The sequence below is a fragment of the Megalopta genalis genome, chromosome 1 (assembly GCF_051020955.1).
Source record: "Megalopta genalis isolate 19385.01 chromosome 1, iyMegGena1_principal, whole genome shotgun sequence".
Taxonomy (NCBI): domain Eukaryota; kingdom Metazoa; phylum Arthropoda; class Insecta; order Hymenoptera; family Halictidae; genus Megalopta; species Megalopta genalis.
The window spans coordinates 19,751,744-19,777,732 of record NC_135013.1 but is presented as its reverse complement, the minus strand read 5'-3'; the positions used below and the strand labels follow the sequence as shown (position 1 = coordinate 19,777,732).

Here is a 25,989-nt window from a genome sequence, read left to right as displayed (position 1 = left end):
ATGGACGTGTTATGTCGCGACAACAATACTACATGTATGCAGGGTGTTCCAAAATTATGATAGATTTAATATAATAATATTATATAATTAATAATAAAAATAAATATAATTAATAATAATAATTAGATCATTTTCGGCCGCCTTGTGCCAGCCGAGCTCATCTCTCATTGGCTAGAATTTTTCGGTAATAATTCGTAAACGAAGCCGCGGATTGCATTTTCGCTGAGGAAACAGTTATTTCAAATGACCTCAGGGACCCCTCATTTCCCGGAAGTACCATAATTTTGGGACACTCTGTAAGATCACAGACGAGATATCTTGCGACGTAATGCCGTCCGGGCGGTGTCGCAGATGAGTAAACACGCGCTTTTGTTTTTGTTCCGTCTGTGACCACTTAGTCAGTGGAACCAAACTTTGTTGAATTGAAGCGTATTTAGCGAGATAACACGTACGTGGCATCGCACAAGCGGCATTATGTCGCGGGATAACACGTCCAAGTCACCGCACAAGCGGCATTATGTCGCGGGATAGCACGTCCAAGGCACCGCACAAGCGACATAATGTAGTGGGATAGTATGTCCGTGCCACCGCACAAGCGACATAATGTCGTGGGATAGTATGTCCAAAGCACCGCACAAGTGGCATTATGTCGTGGGATAACACGTCCAAGGCACCGCACAAGCGGCATTATGTCGCGGGATAGCACGTCCAAAGCACCGCACAAGCGGCATTATGTCGTGGGATAGCACGTCCATGGCACCGCACAAGCGACATAATGTCGCGGGATAGTATGTCCGTGCCACCGCACAAGCGGCATTATGTCGTGGGATAACACGTCCGTGGCACCGCACAAGCGGCATTATGTTGCGGGATAACACGTCCAAAGCACCGCACAAGCGGCATTATGTCGCGGGATTGTACGTCCGTGGCACCGCACAAGCGACATAATGTCATGGGATAGCACGTCCATGGCACCGCACAAGCGGGATTATGTCGCGAGATATCTCGTCTGTGACCTTATACCAGGGGTGGCCGAACTTTTAATCGCTACAATTTTTTTAAATTATAGTCGGCGGTCTACCAACATCGTCTACGTTAAGTGATCATAAGAAAATAGTAATTTAAAGCAAAAAATAAGTTTAAATTTAAAATAAACATAGATAATATCAGACAGGCGGGCGGCTAGGAATAGTTATGAGGTCAACTGGTCGACCATGGTCACGACGCTTTGGTCACACCTGCATTATACAAACAGTATCAGCGTCGCGACGTAACACGTTAGAGAGAGCGTAGCGGTAAATTGAAAATTCAAAGTGCATGAAAGATGTTACTGGGGTGGGGGGGGGGGAGGGTAACTGTGCAAAAATGTATTGTGAAAGTAGAGAAATGTTGTTTTGGACTAGGTGTGTCATAGACGTGCATGAAAAAATGTTAATAAGAAAGGCTGTGTAAAAACTCGTGATGCAAGTGACATTGCTCTGATACTGTTCACAATTTGTATTCAATTTTTGTAGTATTCGAAAGATGTTTAGAAAATGTTGCACAATGTTTTATGATACATATTAACACTTTCACCTGGTTTTTATGCACGTGAGATACTTGAAAAGTATCGAACACGCACTAGAGAATTCATTTTTAGTATCACGTTATATGAGCCGTTTATTTTGAATGTGGCATAAGTCACTTTGTTTTTAAGTCGATATATTTAAGGGTTTGCGTTTTAACACGTTTAAAAATATGGATGCTAACTTTCGAGAAGATTTACTTGTATTTGTTATCTCGGGATACTGATATTTTTCTCAGTATAAATAATTTCGTATTTATAATATTTAATAATAATAATAATATTTAATAATAATTATAATATTTAATAATTATAATAATATTAATAATAATAATGTTTAATAATTATAATAATATTAATAATAATAATATTTAATAATTATAATAATATTAATAATAATAATATTTAATATTTTTCGTAAAAAATCACCACTTTTCATTACGGTAAAGTGACTTATGCCACTTTCAAAATAAACGGCTCATATGTCCAGTTTACCTTGGTCGACGAGAGGCAAAATCCGGGACTCATGCCCGGGTACTCCTTCTTGAAACAGCATAGCAAGCAGATTCCGAAGCTTCCCGAGAGCAGCAACTACGAGGAGAGTGGGAATGAGCGACGATCTGTTTACAGATTTTCTGGGAAGAGGGATACGGAGACACAATACTGACCGGCATTCCGCTCCAATAAGGATTATCAGCGACAGGTAAATGAGGCGCCCAAAGGAGCAGCCATAGCGATAGTGCTGTGATCGCGATGCCGAGGATCGTCTGCAACGCTGCCAAGCATCGTCCTAGTCGCCAGTGGTATACCAGCGGTGGCAAAAATTTTTGTGGTCCTGAAAAAGAAACATTACGAAATATTAAATTTACACGGAGTTACTAAGAAATTCTGTATACTTTGAAGGAATTATTAAGAAATATTTAATTATCGAATTTATAAGAAATTAAGAAATATCGACGCTACGTCTACCGAAAGATTATTGTGGAAGATTTATTGTGCTAAGAGAAATCTAAGCGAAATTGATAAATAATGCTACTAGGGACGAGTTCTTTGTACACGATTGAAATAATTAGTGACGCTAGACAATTTGTTAAGAAGTTCATTAACTATAAGATATATACTTAAAAGAAATTAAGAAAAATGAAATGATTAAATCTACAAGAAATTAAGAAAAGATATACTTAAAAGAAATTAAGAAAAATGAAATGATTAAATCTACAAGAAATTAAGAAAAGATATACTTAAAAGAAATTAAGAAAAGTGAAATGATTAAATCTACAAGAAATTAAGAAAAGATATACTTAAAAGAAATTAAGAAAAATGAAATGATTAAATCTACAAGAAATTAAGAAAAGATATACTTAAAAGAAATTAAGAAAAATGAAATGATTAAATCTACAAGAAATTAAGAAAAGATATACTAAAAAGAAATTAAGAAAAATGAAATGATTAAATCTACAAGAAATTAAGAAAAATGAAATGATTAAATCTACAAGAAATTAAGAAGTATTGAATTATTAAATTTACAAGAAATAAAGATGCCTAACGTTAAGTCTCGTTTCAGATGCAAGTGTCTATTATGTTCTGCTCCTTTGGCAGTGTTTCTAATCGTAAAGAGAAACGCCGTCGGAAAGAGAGACGGAGAAAATAATTGCGCTGTCAGTTTTCTGAAATTCATTGGAAAGATAACGAGAGAAATTATACGCGAGCTCTTTGAATCGCGTGGCAGTATCATAATACGATCTACGCTGATCCTGATTCGTGTTAAGGACTTCGTTACGCGAAATAACCAGCCTAACGGGCGCGATAAGATCTCTCGATTACAAATTTACAACATGAATAAACGGACTAAGGGCGGAAAGATTAAACGAAACTCAAAGCGCTTGCATTATTTCAATCAATAAAACCCGGTTACCGATGTTATATAATTTATAGTTTCGCGTCCGACTCGTCTCTTCGTAACCCTAAACTCAACTCGGAAACAAACCTACGAATTCTCTACGAAATCCACTATACTAAGTAATTACCGATTTGTTCAATGAAATAAAAAATTTGTTTTTATTTAGAACGAAGTTTAATCTGTAATGTATTTTCCATTTTGTTCGATGACCTTTTGCCGTCTCTCTGACAACTTGAAAATTCCACGCTCGTAGAAGGTCTGATCCTTCCGCAAAGTATTATACATATTTCACCTATAAAAAGATTTACAACTGTCAATCGTGAATAAAAAATATACGAACCTAAAATAAAACAGTTCGCTTACGATAATATTATCCGGGGAATTAGACGAAAATCATTTGGACAAACATCCAGCTTACATATTCACCGGTCAGATCACCTTATCAAGGTTCTACCTCGATGTTCTCCTTTGTATTGGGTTGGCAACTAAGTAATTGCCGATTTGTTCAATGAAATAAAAAATTTCTTTTTACTTGGAACGAAGTTTAATCTGTAATGTATTTTCCATTTTGTTCGACGACCTTTTGCCATCTCACCGACAACTTGAAAATTCCACGCTCGTCTTAGAATTAAATCATTATTTCCTTAGTTTAAGAAATAGATTTTTATTAGAATTAATAATAATAATTTTATAATATAACATTTACGGATATCATAAAAATAGAAGTGAGAGACACCTGTAACTGAAATCGGCAATTACTTAGTTGCCAACCCAATACTTGCAAGAAAATTGCCAAACAGAGTACAGTAAATTCTTCCTAATTGACGCACAGATTGTACGCAAAAAATGTACAATTGAGAAGAAGAGATACGATTATTCGAGCCATGGAGTTCGTTTTTATCGTTACCGATTGTTAACAACTATAAAAACGAATAATAATCGTATCTCTTTTGCTCAAGTTGTCCATTTTTTTGTGTACAATCTGAGCGTCGATTATGAAGAATTTACTGTACATTTCTTAACTTTCGAACGAGATTGAGACGAACTCGCATATACGTATCGATTTTGTTCTGCCAGCGACGACGTCGCGCTGGAAAGCCTTCGTAACGCATGATCGCCATAAATCGGCGGGATCGTTGTATCTATTAACCGTCCGGCATCGTGCCGGCATCAGCGATGCCATAAATTATTAGACATAGCAAAGGATCCCGTGTCCCTACAAGCTCGACAATCCTGCATTGACATTTTCCTCGAGAGCCGGCCGCGCTTCTTTTTCTGCCGCGTCGTGTGCGATGCCTATCTCTCTGTGTTTCTCGCGGTTTACGACACACATTTTCCCATAGGCGAACCGACGATTAACGGGTCGATACGCGACGGATTCCGAGAAACGAATGTAGGGCCGAAAGAAAGGAGAGTTCCCGAACGAAACACGGCCTCGCGCTGTCCCTCCTTACAAGGCATCCGAACCGGACGATCGAACGTCGTGCCGTCCTTGCCATATCGAACTGTCAGGAAACTCGCCCACTAGGGTCGTTTACACAAGATTTGCAACGGTTGTTCCTCGCCACCACCGGGGAAACGGAAAAATTGTAACGTCGACCGTCGCCCACCTAGGACCGTGATAGCAGCGCCCGGATCGACCTTGACTGTGCCTCGATAAGCCTTTCGAATAGTACCGAATCGAATCAGATCTGTGTTGACACTACGATGATATTCGCGGGGTCTCGCAGAACTGGATTGTGGATTTTATGTAATTATGGCGAAAATTGATAGACGAGATATAACGTAACGAAAAGACTGAAAGAAACTAAGAAAGTAAACGTAATAAAGTTATTTATGGGATTACGAAAATTCTATTTGGCCCCTACGTCTTGCAATCGATACAGATGTCTTTTATTTTATATAAAAGTCCGCGGTCTATTCATTACAGTTAACTGCTAGCAATAAATAATAGCAATAATAAATAATGATAGCATAATATATAACAATAGCATAATAAATAATAAGATTTACATTTATTTATATTATAAGATATTATATTTAAGATATTATTATTATATTATAAGATTTTATTCCTCAATTGTAATTTTCTCAATTGTAAAGAAATAAAAGATTTCTTTAACAGAAAATTTCATTAGATTCGATTAGGGACCAAATATTATACCTGTAACAAAATGACAAGGGTTTAAAATTAATGTAACAACGTCCAGTTAAAATATCACCGATTTAACAATTAAATCTTCGGATATAAATATTGCATTAGAAAATCAAGCTTATCATATCAACGTAATCGTTTCACGTTATTATTATTATTATTATTATTTCAGACAGATAATCGAATCTGTGCCATCGATGTAAGATGTAATTTGTTATTCAATTGATGTTAACAGCGGCAAAATTCTCATAGCGAACGCTGACAAATATACTTCAGTTTACACAAAAATGTTACAATTATACTGTAATAGTGTAACTTTTTTTTCGTTACTAATGAATCTGGTTTTTGTCAACTTTGTAAATTAAACTTGATATTAAAACAATTTGTGTAGTAAGAAGTAAATATACGGTATATGTACGTGTAAATATTTTCGTAGTTTCTATTAAAGGGATTATAGGAATTCCTTGAAAAATTCTAATCTAAGTTATTTTTTAAACAGAAGACTGTGAACAGCGCACAAGTAATACAAATAATAACGATCATAGCGTTATTATATTATCATTATTATCATTATTCTATTATCATATGAGCCGTTTATTTTGAAAGTGGCATAAGTCACTTTTTCAAAAAAATCGAGTTAATGGTAACACTAATTACAATTCAACGGTATCTTTCCATTTCAAAAAAAAGTGACTTATGCCACTTTCAAAATAAACGGCTCATATATGTAATTTATTCAACAATTTTAGTAAATCACTGTCCTTTCGAAACATCACTTCGGTAAAATACGTCGGACAAGATTAATATATGTCAGTCATTTTTCTAAACTATTTATTTTGAAAGTGGCTCAAGTCACTTTACCGTAATGAAAAGTGGTGATTTTTTAATGTTTATACGAAATTATTTATACCGAGAAAAATATCAGTATCCTGAGATAACAAATACAAGTAAATCTTCTCGAAAGTTAGCATCCATATTTTTAAACGTGTCAAAACGCAAACCCATAAATATCTCGATATAAAAACAAAGTGACTTATGCCACTTTCAAAATAAACGGCTCATATATACACATTATTATCAGTATTTTGAATACTGAAGTGTTCCCGTCAAGCGATTCGGGACAACAGCGCAGCCAGAAACGAATTCCAAGAAGGGCTCTGGGAAAGGCCGTCCACTAGGGGAAATAATCCTCGAGAATAATTCCTTGTGGCTCAAGATTGCAGCGGAGAGGTTGCTAGAGAACCGTCCCCCTGAGAGAAATAATGATCACGATGATCTTTTCACGTGGAGAGCAACAAAACCTCGTAAAACCCTCGCCCCGTCGGCAGCTGGATATAATGACTGCGCGAAACTGACAGAGAGATGCGAAAATGATGATTTCAATGAGACTTCACAGTATCACGGAACGTACCTAGCAGAACGGGGAAACTACATTTTTTTTTTCCATTCGTAACTCGAAGCCTGAAGGGGCGCAATCATTTGTTAGCAAACGCTGCGAACCTTTCATTGTGAGAAAACGCAAAGAGATTGGACGAGCGGAGACTTCGATGCCGGCACGAACAGGTATCTACCGACCCTTTTGGTCAAGCTTGCTATTTCGGTTAGGGTTGGGCGAATCAATCTTTCGTTTATTACAAACTATGCAGTCTGATCTTCTAATACAATATTCATATTCGAAGATTTAATTGTTAAATCGGTGTTTCTTTTTTTTTAACTGGACGAGATAGATATATTAATATATATATGTATATTATATTACTATATATATATTATAAATATAATATACATATATCTATTAATATATCTATCTATCTATCTATCTATCTATCTATATATATATATATATAGTAATATAGATATATATATAAATATATATTATATTACTATTATAGATATATTAATCTTAAACCCTTGCCATTTTGTTACAGATGTAACATTTGATCACTAATCAAGACTAATGGAATTTTCTGTTGAAAAAGCCTTCTATTTCTTTACAATTGAGGAAACTACAATCGAGAAATAAAATCTTGATGATATCGTCTATTTATTATTGTCAGAAGCAACTTTTTGGCCAAAATTAATGTTAAATAAGATACAATATTTAAATTTTCTACTAAAGAAACTTCATTATGTTACCATATAATATAAAAACGCGAAATAGTATATCCAATTATAATATAATTTAAGATTGCAAACTTAAATTAATATTGCCAAATCATCAAAAATTTTAATGCAAAACCAGAGATTGAGATAAAATTATTCCTATAAATATAATATAAACGCATATATCCTTGTTAAATATATATATATATATATATAATCTTACGTGTTTCGTTAATATTTCTTTTAATTATTTTTAGAATATTACAATCGATTGTCACGTAGATTATGTTCACAGTATGAAAATGATCGAAGCCGTTTTGTTCTATGAAATATATTACAATAAAAATCAATAGAATTGTCGCCAATTTAATTATCGATTTAAACAGTTAAAGTTGAAGAATAATATATGCATATATTATAATAAATCTAATGATTCTGTGTGATTTATATTTTATAAATTTATAATATATTGATTTATAAATATATATTATTATATAAATATAATTATTTAATAATAGTTAATTAACAATATATTTAATTATATATAGATATAAATATATATAATTATTAAACGTAAATATTGTATATACATATATATTAATAGATATCAAATTTAAATAGTTTTAAAAATTATTTTAAGTTTTTAAAATATATATATAATATAATATAATATAATATAATATAATATAATATAATATTATATTATATATAATATTATTTATAAATAATTCGAATACAAATGAATAGAAATATTGAACACTGCGCAGAGTGGGGCTACCAGAGAAATAGGGAACGAACGAAAGAGCGATTTCTCAGGGCCACTGCCGTATTTGCGAAGCGTTCCCAGCAATTTGCAATAGTAATGCCGTTATTGTTACGCCTGTGCGGATAGAATTTCAAATTTCAATAGTCCCATTGTGTATAGCGAGCTCGCCGGGTCCAAGTTTGGAGGTCGAGGGCTTGCAGATTGCACTCGGCGGGGTGCACCGCGCTCCCTTTTCAAGGGAATTCTTTCACTTTCGCCGGATATTACGCGACTGGGGCCGCATATTAATGGCGGGAGATCGTCGACCGGCGAGCGCGAAGGAAATATGAAGTTTACCACGCGGCCACGGAACCTCGTCGCATTCTCGTTCGCAGTGCTGCAATCGATACGAGTCTCGTTTGAGCGAGGATAGCATACCGAACGAGGTCTAACTGTACCGAGAGCCTACGGAGAATAGGGATGGTTGAAGAATCGATCTCTTCGGGGCTTCTCGCCTGGCCTAACGATATGGATCTAAGAACGGGTTCGGCTCTGCGACCCTCCGCAGCATTCTCCTGCTTTTCAGACTTGAAAGCTGCTTCTTTTTTCTTCCGGCCGAATGACTCGAAAATACACCGTTCTTCACAGGACAATGATTAATTGTTAAATAAATGTTAGTGTAGTTGTTCTTGTTTACAAATTTGCGTTAGAGGGCGAAATCAATATCTAATTCTTTTTATTGCCATTTGAATCTTGAAAGCAACTGATAGGTTATTTTTTAAGAAATAAAAACAGTACATTTAATACACTTATTGATATTTTACTTAATTAGACCTATATTTTGTGAATGAATAATCCTATTAATTTATTTCATGGATCACAGATTATCTGTAATCCATCTGAATCATCTGTAACATTTTGAAAATCGACGTTCACTTAGGAAACGAAATGAACTGAGGCAGGAAGCTGACTTGTTACTGCAAAAGAATCTAAAAATTTTTATCAAATAAATATCAAAATCTAAGTTATGCTATCATGTTGCAGCATCGAGATTTTAACGTTCTTAAAAATTGTTCAATTCGTTAACGATATCGCAAATCGATGTTCTCTATCGCTGCGATTTTTACCATTTTGTCGATTTAAATAAATTTTGTTCTCATTTGTTCGCCGCATGAAATAGGTTTTCGAGCTAGAATTTTCTGGTTCTCTCAATGTGAATAATTTCATTGATACTCGATGACCTCAAAGGAAAAGAGAGTTCTCCACAATGACATGTGACTGGCACATGAGTGTCACAAAAGGGTCGCCTATGTCGGATATGCAAAGTATTCTCTCTGTCTCGTCAAATATTTAACTGCATTACGTGAGCACCGCGAAGCAAGAATAAGCAATTTATAAGACTTCTTCCTAGCATACTATGTGTAGCACCGAAATAGTTCTTCTTCTTCCACGTGGTAAATCTTGATTCCGGCGTATAGTCGCTCATCGGTTTCTATTTCGAGACGAATCGACAGGCTGCGCGCGGAAAAAAATACGCCGCGGTGGCTGACATTGATGGAACCTTTCGTCACGAGAAAATACAGAGCGTAATCTTTGTGAATACAGAGTGTGATCTCGGAAATAACGATGCAAATGCAATGGTATCGAAATTCGTTGCGGAGCTGAAAGATTTAATCTACTATTTGCAATTAAAAATCTGTATAAATATATTCCAGGAAAAGAAGGATGTGAGGACTATGTTAATAATTCTTGAACCTTGGGCTTCGAGTAACCCGGTCTCCGTCACGCTATGTTTCCAGTGTATGAACCGTGGTTATGCCATAAGTACAGTCCTGGGCAAATATAATATGGACACCTTTTAAACGGAATAACCGTCGTAAAATTGTACCGAAAGAGTTGAACTTCTTTTGAGATATTAGAACGATTAGTTCGCTAGAGAATACGTTAAAAAATATTTGCAAAAGTATCAATTGGTTGGAGTAACAACAGCAAATGTTTTAAATCACGTTTTTAAGCTTTCTTTTTCTAAGCATACAGCGAAAATTCAACCGATACATTTCTTAGGTCGCATGCAGAAAATTTTATTTTAAAAAAGTTATTTTGTTTTAATATGACCTTGACATACATTCATCTTGACTGCGTGTATACCATAACAGAATCATGCTGTCTGTATTACATTTATCGCTTCGTACACTAATTGAATCTTTAGCTTCGGCATAACTTTGCTGAGAATGATTTTTGCTTCTAGAAAAGTGGAATTTTTTGAAAAATGTCATGCAAACGTCTGTTCGATCATGATTTCGCGATCTTGGTTTCGAAACCCAGTCATCGAATCCGTCTTGAGTGAAGGGTGAACGTACAGCGCCGACATCCGAGGCGGCAAAAGAATTTTCAAGAGATCGGAAGTATAGTGGGCGACAGCAATTCTCTACAATGCGGTTGCACAATTACCGTGTCTCTTCTTACGCAAGTCGCACGCTCCGTCATTAGTCTTGTATCGAGGCCAGCAGATAATAAAAACGTACCACCCAGCGTATTTCCACATTTAGGTTACATGGTTCACCACTGTTTTCAACGAGGGCACGGTCGACATCGATTTTGCGGATTCCGTACGAAAAATTCTTACGTTTTGCGCTTTATCAACTTCGATTCCCGTGGTTCTTACTGCGTTTTTATATCAAACGACAAGCCTTACCTTTCTATATTATTTACCTTTCTATATTACCTTTACAAAATGAGTGACAACGGTGTATAATTTCTTAATCTTTAAATGTTGACTGATATGAGAAACCATGGCAGAAAAAGTATCCAAGTTTTATGCTGGTTTTATGGCTTTATATTATATTCGTAAAATACGAACGTCATTTGGATTCTATTGTTGAAATAACTGCTGATTCGGTTCCCATTAAATATGAATATAATTTTTAAAGTGATTGAAATTAGATCTAGGATGAAATTTTACAAATGAAAAGTTCGAGATAAATGAAATTTTCAGACACAAAATTTCTACAAAATTGTACGTCAATTGAATCTTGGAAATACAAACGTTTATGATCGATTTAGTAGAATATATGATACTATTGGGTTGGCAACTAAGTAATTGCCGATTTGTTCGATGAAATAAAAAATTCTTTTTTACTTGGAACGAAGGTTAATCTGTAATGTATTTTCCATTTTGTTCGACGACCATTTGCCATCTCTCCGACAACTTGACCGCTGCATTCAATTTGTCGAGTTTCTAACATTCACGGATAATAAAAAATAACATAATAATAATAATAATAATTTTATAATATAACATTTACGGATATCATAAAAATGGGAGTGAGGGACATCTATAACTGAAATCGGCAATTGATGAAATCTTAATATAATATATATATGCTAACAATATATATATATTATATATATCAATATTAATTATAAATTATAATTTAATCTTAATATAATATATATAATATTGATATATATATATATATATATATATATATATATATATATATATATATATATATATTATATTAAGATTAAATTATAATATAATTTATTATTATTATATTATATATATATATATATATCAATATTATATATATTATATTAAGATTAAATTATAATTTATAATTAATATTGATATATATAATATATAATATTGATGAAATTTTAAAATGTGAAATATTAGACTTGCGAGAAATTTTGTAATGGAGGTGGTCATTACGAACGGTATCCACAAATTTCAAGATCGATCGGATAACTTCGCATCTGTTTCCCGCTGTGAATAGCAGAATTTGAACAAGAACTCGCGTTGTTTCGTGTTTCAAGGCGAAACGAGAAACTGTTTTGCGAGTCCGGCATGACGATGTACAATAACAGTGCAACCGTACTCCTTTTGAAAGCGAACACGGCTCCGGTGTAATAACCAGTTACATAAAGTGAACTTGGCTAATTGCGATCGTGCAAGGTTCGTAACATTGGGAGAAATTTCTTTTAGGATCCAGGATATTTCCGAATGTGACTGTATCGCAACATCGAGCGCTATAAAATAAATAGATTCATTTTCTATATTACCTTTATTGAAATGTAATGTTACCACAATACGGAAAGGTATGTCCAATTTTATCACAAGAGTTACCATAATTAATTTTATGCGACACGTGTCCACTTCTATTGTTAATATTTATTACTTGGTGAACTATGAAAATGATGATAGGAAAAACGTATTCCTTAGTTTTAAACCGATAGTTTTAGGTTAATTTATACTGATAGCTTTAGACTAACGATTGTAGACTAATTCCGTTGACTGGAATTTCTCGTTAATGGAATTTAACTTCGTTAATAGAAATGCAGTAAAAATTGAAAGGGGAACATAATGCACTCGAAAATGCTCACACTATATATTTCCGGCTTACCACTTCCGCTGTGCAGAGAGAACCATGTGTAACCACTTTAAGCCGAGAACGGTGGCCAGCGGACCAAGAAGCGTGCAAATCCTGCGGCTACCTGGCTGCCGTGAGACGATTTTAATCGCGAACGCAGTGAATTTCTGCTAATAAATAAGCCGCGAATCTCTGTGCATCTAAGGCATTCGCGAATTTCTGGAATACCAGAAGCCATTTACGTATAATTACCGAAACAAGCTCTAACGATTTGGCTTCTGAATTTCATGAATTCGTAGCGTCGGAAAATTATATAAATCAAAGTCTAAGAGAATCTCATACTCTGCGTCGTTTCAGTATTAATCTACTGGAATAAAAAGTTTGTATTTTCTATTTTCTCGATCAAGAGATTTAACATAATTTCGTTCAATTTTTCGTTATCGTTCAAGCTTTAATCTACTCGAATGGAAAATTTGTGTTTTCTATTTCTCCATAATCTGTAGTCGTCGTCGTCGTCGTCGATCAACATTTTTCACAATCTGCTAAGGATATCCTTGTTTTTATTTTATCATAAGGAACTCCTTAATTGACAACATAAGAGTTTCTTTCTCTGTTCGAGCTTACGCGAAATAGTCTATCAAGGATCCTCAGGCTATGAAACGATGAAGCCAATCAACCAACTTATTATTTCCTGTTGAAGCTAGACAAGCTAGTCTCTCCAGTTCACCATTACACTAACGAATGACCATTAACGACGTCGCAATTCCGGATTACTGTAGAACAACCGTACATTTACTGTGACTCAGACTGTTTGTATCAGTATACCTATCGCATGTTGCCTGGTGTTAGTCACCTTGCAAGTAGTATGTTCGAATACATCTTTGTTTGACTCATCGGAACGTGTAGACTCTACGAGACTTAGAGCGTAAAATGATCACTTTAAATATATTGGGTTGGCAACTAAGTAATTGCCGATTTCAGTTATAGATGTTTCTCACTCCCATTTTTATGATATCCGTAAATGTCATATTATAAAATTATTATTATATTATATTATATTATATTATATTAATATTATATTATATTATTATATTATTATTATATTATATTATATTATATTATATTAATATTACATTATATTATATTAATATTACATTATATTATATTAATATTATATTATATTATATATAATAATTATATATATTATATTATTATTATATTATATTAATATTATATTATATTATATATAATAATTATATATATTATATTATTATTATATAATTATATTATTATTATTAATGTTAGCAACTGGACAAATTGAATGCAGCGGTCAAGGAAAAGCGATCAGAATTGTCCACTCGGCAAAAATTGACTTGAACCGAAATATATTCGCCTTAATTGGTGAACAAAAATGCTAACAATTTCTTCGAAAATTACAGAAAAGGACGATCGGTATAGCGACGGTGCGTTGGATGTTTATCTGGACATCGAGCCGTTGCCTTATTCTTTATCGGTTCAACGAGGATTAACGGGAACCGTCGACTTCTCACTTAATAAATCCGATATCACCATTTTACTGAGAAACAACGTCTACGTTGCGAAATTTTGTGTTTCAAAACGACCACGCGACTGCGAATAGACACGTCTTTCTAATTTTCAGTCGGAGAATTTTCTCAGATCACCTATCAGAAATTTAAACGTATTCATTCGCTAAGTAACTAGTGAACAGTGGCGATACAAGTTGTCCGCATCTGTTGCAAAAAACAGGAGTAAATTAAAACTTGCATTCTACCCTTAATAATTTTAGTAGGTCGAAAGTAATATGTTGACATTGTTAAATGTTTTTATTGAAAAAGAAACTTCAGCCTCGGACAAAAATTAATCTATAGTTTACTTAGGACCGAGATTCGAAAATATCTGTTTACATTTCCGCCGGTTCCGTCAGCGCGCACCGATCGTGATGTAAACTGTATATCATAGATACCGCGATATACAGGGTGTCCCAAAAATGTTTCGCAATCCGAAAGTAGGGGATTCCTGAGGTGATTTGAAGCAACTTTTTCCTTAGCGAAAATGCAATCCGCAGCTTCGTTTACGAGTTATTAACGAAAAACAGTGACCAATCAGAGGCGAGATCATTTGGCGCGAGACGGCCGCGCCAATGAGCGGAACCGGGCTCCGTGCACTCGTTGGCTGGGCCGCCGCGGGCCAGCCGAGCTCGCCTCTTATTGGTCGGTGTTTTTCGTTAATAACTCGTAAACGAAGCCGCGGAGAAAATTTTCGCAAAGGAAGAAGTTGCTTCAAATGACCGCAGGAACCTCCCGTTTCCAGATTGCGAGACATTTTTGGGACATTCTGTATGTATAAGTAGGCGATTTTCAGTCACCGGCTTCTCAGTTGAATTTGGTCGCTCAGTCATTTCGTACATATACCTTCTCTCAAATAAAAGTACAAAAGTAAAACTTTTAAGAAAAATAATTAATATCATATTCATTTGAGAAATAATCCAAGCCATAATCCCAATAGTTTTCAATCTTCCCACTGTTTTACATTACAAATACACATGTTTCTCATAAATGCATCAAATCTGCAGTCTAGTAATAAGTGACGCTTCAAAGGAAATTCAAAGAACAGATTGTTGCGATGAAATTTGACGAAGGCTAGATACACGTGTTATGATGAAACAAAAATTGTTCACTTTAGGAGTTCAACTGTCTACAGTTTTGTCATGTCCACTGAGAAGCGCAAAGCCATCCGAGTGCAAATAGTTAAAAGGTGGTAAAAACGTTCTCGTCGTCGGGATTTTCAAGCGCTGCGAGATGCGAAGCTTTACCGCCGCCATCGCGCCATGAAATTGCGAAGGAACGTCACGCCACCGCAGAGTAATGGCGACACGATCATTGAGAAGACCCCGAGAAAAATTGACCTGTTCTGGGCCGGTGGCATTCCGACGAACACTGATTACCTGCCGCGACACCTGCCCGCCGATGCACTTTCAGCCTGGCCTTGGAGAGAAAGTCAACGATACCATCGATCCTGTTGATCGATCAATTTTTCCCGGCTCGTTAAAACGATCAGGAACGACGTCCGCTACTCGCTCGAGCTACAAAATTACTTCTCCCCTACTAATTAAGTACATTCCGTATGCGAGGATTCCTGGAAACGGACGCGAAAACAGAATTCCTGGAGAGATCGTAAAAGTTAGCTTCGTTGGAATCCCGTTCCAAGATGAATTCGTGAAACGAGATTTTTCGATTGAAATTCGATTTCACCGGAAAGAAGAAACCTGTTAAAAAAGTTTCTACAGTTGCAATCCTTTTTTTGAAGTAAATATATATCTGCGTTTAAATTGTTTTCCTTTGCAAATGGATTAATTATAAAACCAAAAGGAGAATACGTATATTTGTAAAAAAATTCAAATGACCCAGTCTTCGTCGAGCTATGTTTCCTTAAGACAATTGACAATGAGACTACGTTATATAATATATCTAATATATAATATATTATATATATTATATAATTTTATTACTTATTATTTATTTCATTTATATATTATTATTTATTATATAATATATTATATATATTATATAATTTTTTATTATTTATTATTTATTTTATTTATATATTATTATTTATTATATAATATATAATAATATATATAATATATAACATAACCTATTAGACATAACATAATCTTATCAAATAGACTATTTTTCGTAAGTTTCTTGCAAGCTTGATGTTGAGTAACGAAGCTGCTCTTGTTAATGAATAAACCGTGGATTTTCTATACAAAATAAAAATGTTCTGGATCAATTGTACGGAGATAGAAGCTAATGAAAAATATCTTTCTCCTTCGAATAGATTTCATAAATTCTAAATAACACTTGTAAATTCTTTACTTATCTGTTTTTGTTATAATTAGTTTGCGGATTTTATGCGTTTGCGGCAACAATAAATATGTCAAGTACGCAATTATAAAAACGTTTAAAAAGTTCAAGGCTATTGTTACATTATTCTTGATTTATTATAATCGTTAGAAGGAGACCGACAAGTTCATCTAATTTGCGATTCTTGGAATTAATGTGGGCAAAGTTCATTTAATTTGTTTTTCCTGCAATTAACATAGACAATTTTTATTTTACACGAAGATCCGCGTTCTCCAGTTATAATCTTGCGTAATTTATTTAGATACTAAAACGTGATCGCAACTAAAACGAAGGAAAATGTTGAATCAATTTTCCATGTAACCGATACTTGGAAAAAACGCGGGTCGCTATTTTTCGATCGGATCGTATCGGATGTCGAAGAATATCGCAGGAGGAAAAACAATATCGAACGCACTATTCGGATGATCGTGCACAACTATGAATTATTTAATACCACGTAAGAGCAATCCGTTTTCCTGTTCTCGTGAATGTTTATTACACCGTGAAAGGCCGCGCCGTGACATTCGAGCTTCGGTGACGTATTCGTTCCGATCTCTGATTTCGTTAATCAACAAGCGTTGCGTCCGCATTATCCAACACGAGTCGAGAAAAAAAAAGAAATCTTACGGTCGCGTTGGAATCGGACGCTCCGGAGATAAACAATCATTTTTTTTTTAAGTTGTTTATCGCTCGCGAAACGCGTTTCTTAGGTAATTTTGTAAGTGACTGAGAGAAACCGCGTGTCGTTAATAGTCGACACGTCGGGTGCCGTAAATCGACCACAAAAATTCCCAATAATCAAAGTAATTCAATTAATGAAAATGAAACTAGAAAGTTATTATTTATCACTGTAAAATGTATTTGAACTCTTTTGCAATCTGAACGTCGTGTTACAACATAGTTGTTACATCCTACTCTGCCACTTTAGTTTTAATTAGACTTATTCTTATTATTAGCATTATCATTTTTATTATTATTATTATTATTATTATTAGAATTAGTATTTTTATTATTATTATTATTATTATTAGCATTATCATTTTTATTATTATTATTATTACTGTTATTGTTGCTGCATCACTTATTATTGTTAATATTATATTGTATAGTGTATATATTGTATACTTAGTATACCAAGGTCATTCTATTTCCTTTTTATCGGACACCCCTAAATCTTCTGCAGACCATGATTTCGCCCTTGACTCATCTTCAAACTGAATCTTCGCCTCGCCGCGTCATCTTCACAAAACTCTGATCTTACCATACTAATCTTCACAATTTTTAAAGCTCCACCATTTCATTGATAACTCGTAAACAAAGCCGCGGATTGCATTTTCGCTAAGGAGAAAGTTCCTTCGAATGACCTCAGGAACCCTTCATTCTTGTACAATGATCTTGGAACACCTTGTATTTTCTTATCAATCTTGTACTTTCTCGTTACCGAATAAATTTATTTGTTCGCTTATACCACGCAAATGATTTTATAAACATTCAATCCTTCGCGGATGAGCTTTTTTAAAAGTACCAAAACTATATTCCTCGGAGAATTAGGCTATGTATGAGCAATTTAAATTAGAGGAAAATAGAACAACACACCCCGATCTTTTGTTATGTACATAATCAAATTATATGTCTCAGGAACCTCCCATTTTCGAATTGCGAGACATTTTTGGGATACCCTATATATATAATGAACAGAGGAAAGAATTTATCCAAAACCTTTCCAAAGCTGGATTTCAATTTCCACTGGGCGTAAATTGCTTAATAATTCAAACTAATATTATGGTGTGCGCATATACATACAGGGTGTCCCGAAAATGTCTCGCAATGCGAAAGTAGGGGATTCCTGAGGTGATTTGAAGCAACTTTTTTCTTAGCGAAAATTCAATCCGCGGCTTCGTTTACGAGTTATTAATGAAAAACACTGACCAATAAGAGGCGAGGCAAATGATCTCGCCTCTGATTGGTCACTGTTTTTCGTTAATAACTCGTAAACGAAGCCTCGGAGAAAATTTTCGCAAAGGAAAAAGTTGCTTCAAATGACCTCAGGAATCTCCCATTTCCGGATTGCGAGACATTTTTGGGACACCCTCTCTTAATACTTGTAACCTGCGTGCCTAAGGGCCTTTCGTTTCCGCAATGTTACTAACGTTCTCGCCATTTACTACACTCTGTAATATTCTGTAATGTAGTATATTGTAAATAAATTTTATGAGAGATTTCCTTATAATAAAAAAAAAGAAGTGCTGCGATATAAGTATTGCTTTCTTAATACAGACACCATATACGAGTTCCAGGAAACAGTTACTCAAACCTTCGAAGACCTTTTTTCCACCTAATCCAAGGCTAATACCTTCAATAAAAGTTTCCAAAGCTTCTAGATACCTTTCCGGAGCCCTTCGTGCTCAATGATTAAACTTAATCCAAGGCCTTTCGATTTTCTAAAGCTAGCCGACGAAACAGCTCGAAGAGATCGTGCGAACCGTTGCGTGAGATCCATGCCGCTGTTCAATAATTAATATCGAATATAACAATCCCAAAAATGCATTTGCAAATCGGACTTGCAGATTGTAGTTTAACAATGCACATTAATATCCGATTTAATTTTATATAGCATTCGTAACGCGACTGGTGAAATACTGCACAATTCGGTGCTCAGAAATTTATAATTAACATCCGAACGGAATATCTTTTCGACAAAAGTATAACCGAATATACTAGAGATTATTTTTTTAACTTCATTTGCCAAGTTTTATCAACATATTTTTCGAGCTACTACTTTTAGTTATGTTAATAATGTTTGTACAGACCTTAACGAAACATGTGAAAATTTACATTAAGCTTTTGCACTCGAACGGTGGTGAATTTGAGGCAATCAAATTTACCATACTATAATTTCGAACAATTTTTACATTACTAAATTATAATAATAAATAAATAAATAATATATAATAAAAAGATAAGAATAAATAAACAAAAATTGAAGTGTATCATAAACAAAAAGGGAAAAATTCGATTAATTGTCAGAAACTGGATTAAAACCATTTATACTTGGGGTCCAGATGGACCCGAGCCAGTCGTTCGAGTGTTAATTCGTACGGTACATTTCGATAAATTACAATAATTAATAAATAAATAAATACTAAATAATATATAATAAAAAGATAAGAATAAATAAACAAAAATTGAAGTGTATCATAAACAAAAAGGGAAAAATTCGATTAATTGTCAGAAACTGGATTAAAACCATTTATACTTGGGGTCCAGATGGACCCGAGCCAGTCGTTCGAGTGTTAATTCGTACGGTACATTTCGATAAATTACAATAATTAATAAATAAATAAATACTAAATAATATATAATAAAAAGATAAGAATAAATAAAAATAAATATTGAAGCGTATCATAAATAAAAAGGGAACAATTCGATTAATTGTCAGAAACTGGATTAAAACTGTTTATACTTGGGGTCCGGATGGACTCGAGCCAGTCGTTCGAGTGTTAATTCGTACGGTACAAATATTCTAGTAATTTTCTTGCGTTGCTGAAACCATAAGTAAGTTCTCCGCCCTCTTCTGTTTCCATCACCCAGTATATGAGCCGTTTATTTTGAAAGTGGCATAAGTCACTTTACCGTAATGAAAAGTGGTGATTTTTTAATGTTTACACGAAATTATTTATACCGAGAAAAATATCAGTATCCTGAGATAACAAATACAAGTAAATCTTTTCGAAAGTTAGCATCCATATTTTTAAACGTGTTAAAACGGAAACCCTTAAATATATCGACTTAAAAACAAAGTGACTTATGCCACTTTCAAAATAAACGGCTCATATAATATCAGGAATAGTAAAAGAAAATATCAGAAACCACTTCGACTGGTTTGGTAGCTCTAGTGTTAATTGAATCAAAACAACGTATTGTCGAAGATGTATTTATGGTGTTCGAGAGACATTGAGAAGTGATCTACCTTTGGTTCCGATCATTTTCTTCAATTTTCGATCATTTAATTAATAAATAGTCATATAGTCCTCAGATATAGTTATACGTAAGATACTGGACTCATGCATCGTCAAATTATGCTTTACGCCTCGAATCAATGAATTGCGTTTCATTTATAATTCCATAATTTAAAGAATAAGATTTTTTTAACACAAATAGAGAGAAATGAAAGGTTGTGCAGTATCTAAAAACAGAAAACCGGCGAACTTTCTCGCAAAGAAACATAATTTTAAATTAATAATTCTTAGTTCAATTAAGATTGAAAGAAAATGCACGAAAGAAATTGTTAATTTAAAAAACGATACTTGGATTTTTAATTTTATCTCACGAAGCGCCTTGTGTCAAAGAACTTAAAAGGAATGAGCCGTTTATTTTGAAAGTGACATAAGTCACTTTACCGTAATGAAAAGTGGTGATTTTTTAATGTTTACACGAAATTATTTATACCGAGAAAAATATCAGTATCCTGAGATAACAAATACAAGTAAATCTTCTCGAAAGTTAGCATCTATATTTTCAAACGTGTTAAAACGCGAACCCTTCAATATATCGACTTAAAAACAAAGTGACTTGTGCCACTTTCAAAATAAACGGCTAATATTTAGAGCTCGAGAAGCGTAAGAACGCTTTTGCGCCGCAGTGTATAAGCAATAAACGAACGGATAAAAGAAATGCATTCACTCACGCTGCCCGGTCCGATGCAACACGATCATCCTGCTGTGTCTGAGGGAATTTCTTGTGGGTGTGTGTCGACCGGCAATCTGCGAGGCTGCCAAATTAACGGGAACCGTGGTTGACAAGCAGTTCGCCATCGACGGTGCTCGACCGAGCTCTTTGTCCTTCTCTGGTCGATAGATCCTGCCGATGTTTCCCGTCGATACTGCACCTGTTACAGTAAACAGGTATCGTGACCGTCATTAACCAGATTCGCGTCGTAAAATCGACCATTTGAAAATGATTTACAACCACGGCCGCGGTTTTTTAGAAAAACGTGGCCTGAGCTACTCCGGTGGTCGATCGTTTCAGGTTTGCAACGCGTGGGCGTTAGAATTCGTCTCGCAACTTTCGGAATTCGCGCGCTTTGCAATTCCAATTAGTTGTGGAATGCTTTTTGGAATGTCGCCGATTAACGCTTGAACCGTCAAGCCTTACAGGCGATTAATTTGTAATACTACTAATATAATAATATAATATAATATAATATAAATTTTCTGGACCGATTGTTAGGAATCTTGCTTATAATTAAATAAAAATGTATTTCTTCTTTTTATAACTACCTATGTAGTAGTATTATTAGTATTAGATATTATATTATATTATAATATATATATATATACTAATAATACTATATATATAATACTAATAATACTACTACATAGGTAGTTATAAAAAGAAGAAATACATTTTTATTTAATTATAAGCAAAATTCCTAACAATCGGCCCAGAAAATTTATATTATATATAATATTATATTATAATATATATTATAATATAATATAATATAATATGATATAATATAATATAATATCTAATACTAATAGTACTACTACATAGGTAGTTATAAAAAGAAGAAATACATTTTTATTTAATTATAAGCAAGGCTCCTGACAATCGATCCAGAAAATTTTCATTTTGCACAAAGATCCGCAGTCTAGTTCAAACGTATGCTTCGTAAAAGGAAAAATCAGTGATCAGTCATTTTGTTTGGTTTGGCAGTTTCTTTCTTCGAATCGAAGTCTACTATATTCCACCAGAATGTATCCTTAAAAAGAACAATAGAAGAACAATATATATTGTATATTGCGTAGCTTTTAGAACATCAAAATTCAGTTGCTGCACTATTATTTGAGTAACGATTGTTCTAATATAGAAAATAGAAGGTCCGACATTTTTACAATACTTCGGAAACTACATTTTACAAAGTTGATAAAATAAACTGCGGGTGGTGTCAACAATTTTCAGTACAATTCTTTACACAGTTCCACACCAGTTTGATTTCGATTTAAAAGGAACGACTAACATGTTTATTTAGTAGATTCTGTTTCATAAATAGCCTGCCGATTTTATGCATATGGAAAAAAATGGACAAAGTAATGAAAAGGATTTAAGCATCTTGTTCTCTCTTGTGTCTATTTCTAATCAATGAAAACAATTAAAAAGAGAAATAGATCTTCGCCAAACTCTTGTTCCATACAGTTGATGCAGACAATTATTATTTTGCACAAAGACCTGCTGCTTAATCACGAGTCTGCGGACCTTTATACAAAATAAAATTATTTGCGTTAATTACAAGATACAGAAAATACGCTAAATATTTCTATTCTTTTTTTTGCATTTGATCTACTCACTTCGGTCGTAACTGCATGAAATCCGCAGTTTAGATACTAGCATCGCGACCCGTGTAGATTTTTGCCATTAAACAGATTCCCTAACCGATGATTTGAACCGGTGATTTCTGTCCAGAAATTGCTGAAATATTTGTCGACAGACGCGACGTTTCGATCAGCGTCGATCAACGAGAAAGAAATATACGAATCGGTCGGAACGACGCGCACGTTACGTTTACCGAAAGGTATGCTTAGAAAGCGCGCGCGCGAAATGTTCGGCTCGATTCTGTTGTGCTAAGATGTTCGCGGGAATCGGCCGGAGCGCGTACGAACAAAATGAAATTCGAGAAAGTCCGCTTGAACGCCGGCTCTGGTACAGCGACGACCGAATTTCACTCGCGACCGTTCTATTTTCAGCGGGACAACTTTCCTAGGATAGTGCAGTGCCACCTCCAATTTTGTTCCGCTCCGACAATGATGCTCTCTTCGATCCGATCGATGTTACCGGATGATTTAAAAAAAAAAAAAGAATAAAGAAGAAAGAGTATCGCCTCCAAAAAACCATCTGCTGTTAAAAGTGCGTTAAAATTGTATTACAAGCGTCAAGAAAAGATTCTAACCGAAGATGAAAATCGGAAAAATACTGTAAACTATCTGGTGTTAATAGTCTATTTACGAAATGAGCCGTTTATTTTGAAAGTGGCACAAGTAAGTCACCTATTTTTCTTTTTTTTTTAACACTTCCACGACCGCGCTAGAAACCTCGAAAATTTTCATAAAATTAAAATATTTCATTCGATTAAAAATTATATGGCAAACTTATATGGCATCGATTACTTCTTCAGCATTCGTACCTCTTGCAAATCTTAATAAAATTAAGCAATCATTTTTAATTTTTCATTAATCATCCATTCGGTCGTCAACCGACTGAATTTAAAACGGGGAGATCTCCCCGTTCGGTTGGCTAAGTGTTAAATGAAAAGATACCGTTCAATTGTAATTAGTGTTACACATTAACTCGATTTTTTTGAAAAAGTCACTTATGCCACTTTCAAAATAAACGGCTCAGATATCGACGTGAAAACGACGATGATGAAGACGAATGCCATCGAATCAGGTGGTAAAAGTAAATTTACGAACGTTGATCGCGATCAACGTAAAAGTATGCGAACGCGTAAACTATTTCGCATCGGGAGTAAGTTTAGAAAACGAAGAATGAGTCGTGAACTCACCTAGAAAATAGTCTGAGGATTTAATGTATTTATAGCAGAGGCTGATGTCTGATATTCGATGTTCGTCAAATTTACTAAGGTTCATCGGTGTTCTTATTCAACGTGAAATAACTTTTAGAACTTGAATGAATTTCATGTGAATTAATCTTTAAACATTTATAACCCCGTTTTTAATTCTTTACACTCCAAATCCAATAAAAACGCTGGGAATAATTAGACCGTTTAAATAAAAGTTGACAAAGTACTTGCCGAAAGAAAAATTGTCAATTTCGAAAGTACCATAATTGTTAGCGTTATGCCACCTGAGAGAGATCATTCGAGCGCAAACAGTTAAAATAATAATGATCATTGTTCCATGACAGTTATGGCTAGATCCAATAAAAACGCTGGGAATAATTAGACCGTTTAAATAAAAGTTGACAAAGTACTTGTCGAAAGAAAAATTGTCAATTTCGAAAGTACCATAATTGTTAGCGTTATGCCACCTGAGAGAGATCATTCGAGCGCAAACAGTTAAAATAATAATGATCATTGTTCCATGACAGCTATGGCTAGATCCAATAAAAACGCTGGGAATAATTAGACCGTTTAAATAAAAGTTGACAAAGTACTTGTCGAAAGAAAAATTGTCAATTTCGAAAGTACCATAATTGTTAGCGTTATGCCACCTGAGAGAGATCATTCGAGCGCAAAACAATTAAAATAATAATGATCATTGTTCCATGACAGCTATGGCTAGATCCAATAAAAACGCTGGGAATAATTAGTCCGTTTAAATAAAAATTGACAAAGTACTTGTCGAAAGAAAAATTGTCAATTTTGAAAGTACCATAATTGTTAGCGTTATGCCACCTGAGAGAGATCATTCGAGCGCAAAACAGTTAAAATAATAATGATCATTATTCCATGACAGCTATGGCTATAGATCAATTCAAGGCTTTATATGCGAATACTTTTCTTTTTTTACATATTCTAGTACCTAATCGTTATTTATCATCGTTTATAATCCGGATGGAGCGCCGCGTTTCTGGATAAAAATAGTTCACGTTGATATCGACTTTGTAAAGAATATGTGATTACCTGTCACTTTGACGCTGTGGACCTTCGACACATTTCCAGCGCTAACTGCACTGCTCACTCTGTTATTATTGTTGTTGTTGTTGGCCGCAGCCATCGACGTGCCGATACTGTTGTCGCGAACCTGGTTCAAATTGTCGGCGCTTAAAGCGGAAGTCACGCAAGGTGCCACCATCGGCACGTCCTGCAGCAGAAAAAAATGCATCGATCACTTTAAATGGATCACGGTCTAGCGATTACCGGTCTTAAAATAGCGATTCATTCATCTATCGCTATCTGCTCTATGTGTCGAACTCGTGCTCCCGAAAATTCACTCGAAATTAATCAAAGAAACAACGCGATCGTCAATTTTTTTTGGCGAATCTGATTCCAAAATCGTCAAATTATTACAACATGTCGCAGTGAATGAAGATGAATCCATCAAATTTATTTCTCGCATTACGTTACGTTACATGACAACGTAGAGTACGCTTTCCTACGCGCATGTTTTGTGAAATGCCCACCGAACACGTGAACGCGGTAACGCTTATTATGCTCATTGACGATGTTACAGTTTATAAAACAACGAGCGTCGTCGTGGCTTCC

At 34.5% G+C, this 25,989-nt stretch overlaps 1 protein-coding gene across 8 annotated transcripts in view; it reads right to left on the bottom strand.

Moving 5' to 3' along the window:
• Positions 1-25,989, bottom strand: part of LOC117221495 (uncharacterized) — a 49,357-nt gene that overhangs the window by 4,329 nt on the left and 19,039 nt on the right. For all 8 annotated transcript variants that reach the window (XM_033472511.2, XM_033472510.2, XM_033472517.2 and 5 more), the window contains exons 4-7: positions 25,408-25,588; positions 21,454-21,654; positions 2,233-2,399; positions 2,060-2,155 (exon numbers count right to left, since the gene is read on the bottom strand). In XM_033472511.2, the coding sequence (XP_033328402.1) occupies positions 2,060-2,155; positions 2,233-2,399; positions 21,454-21,654; positions 25,408-25,588 (645 nt within the window). The remainder of the gene's footprint in view (positions 1-2,059; positions 2,156-2,232; positions 2,400-21,453; positions 21,655-25,407; positions 25,589-25,989) is intronic.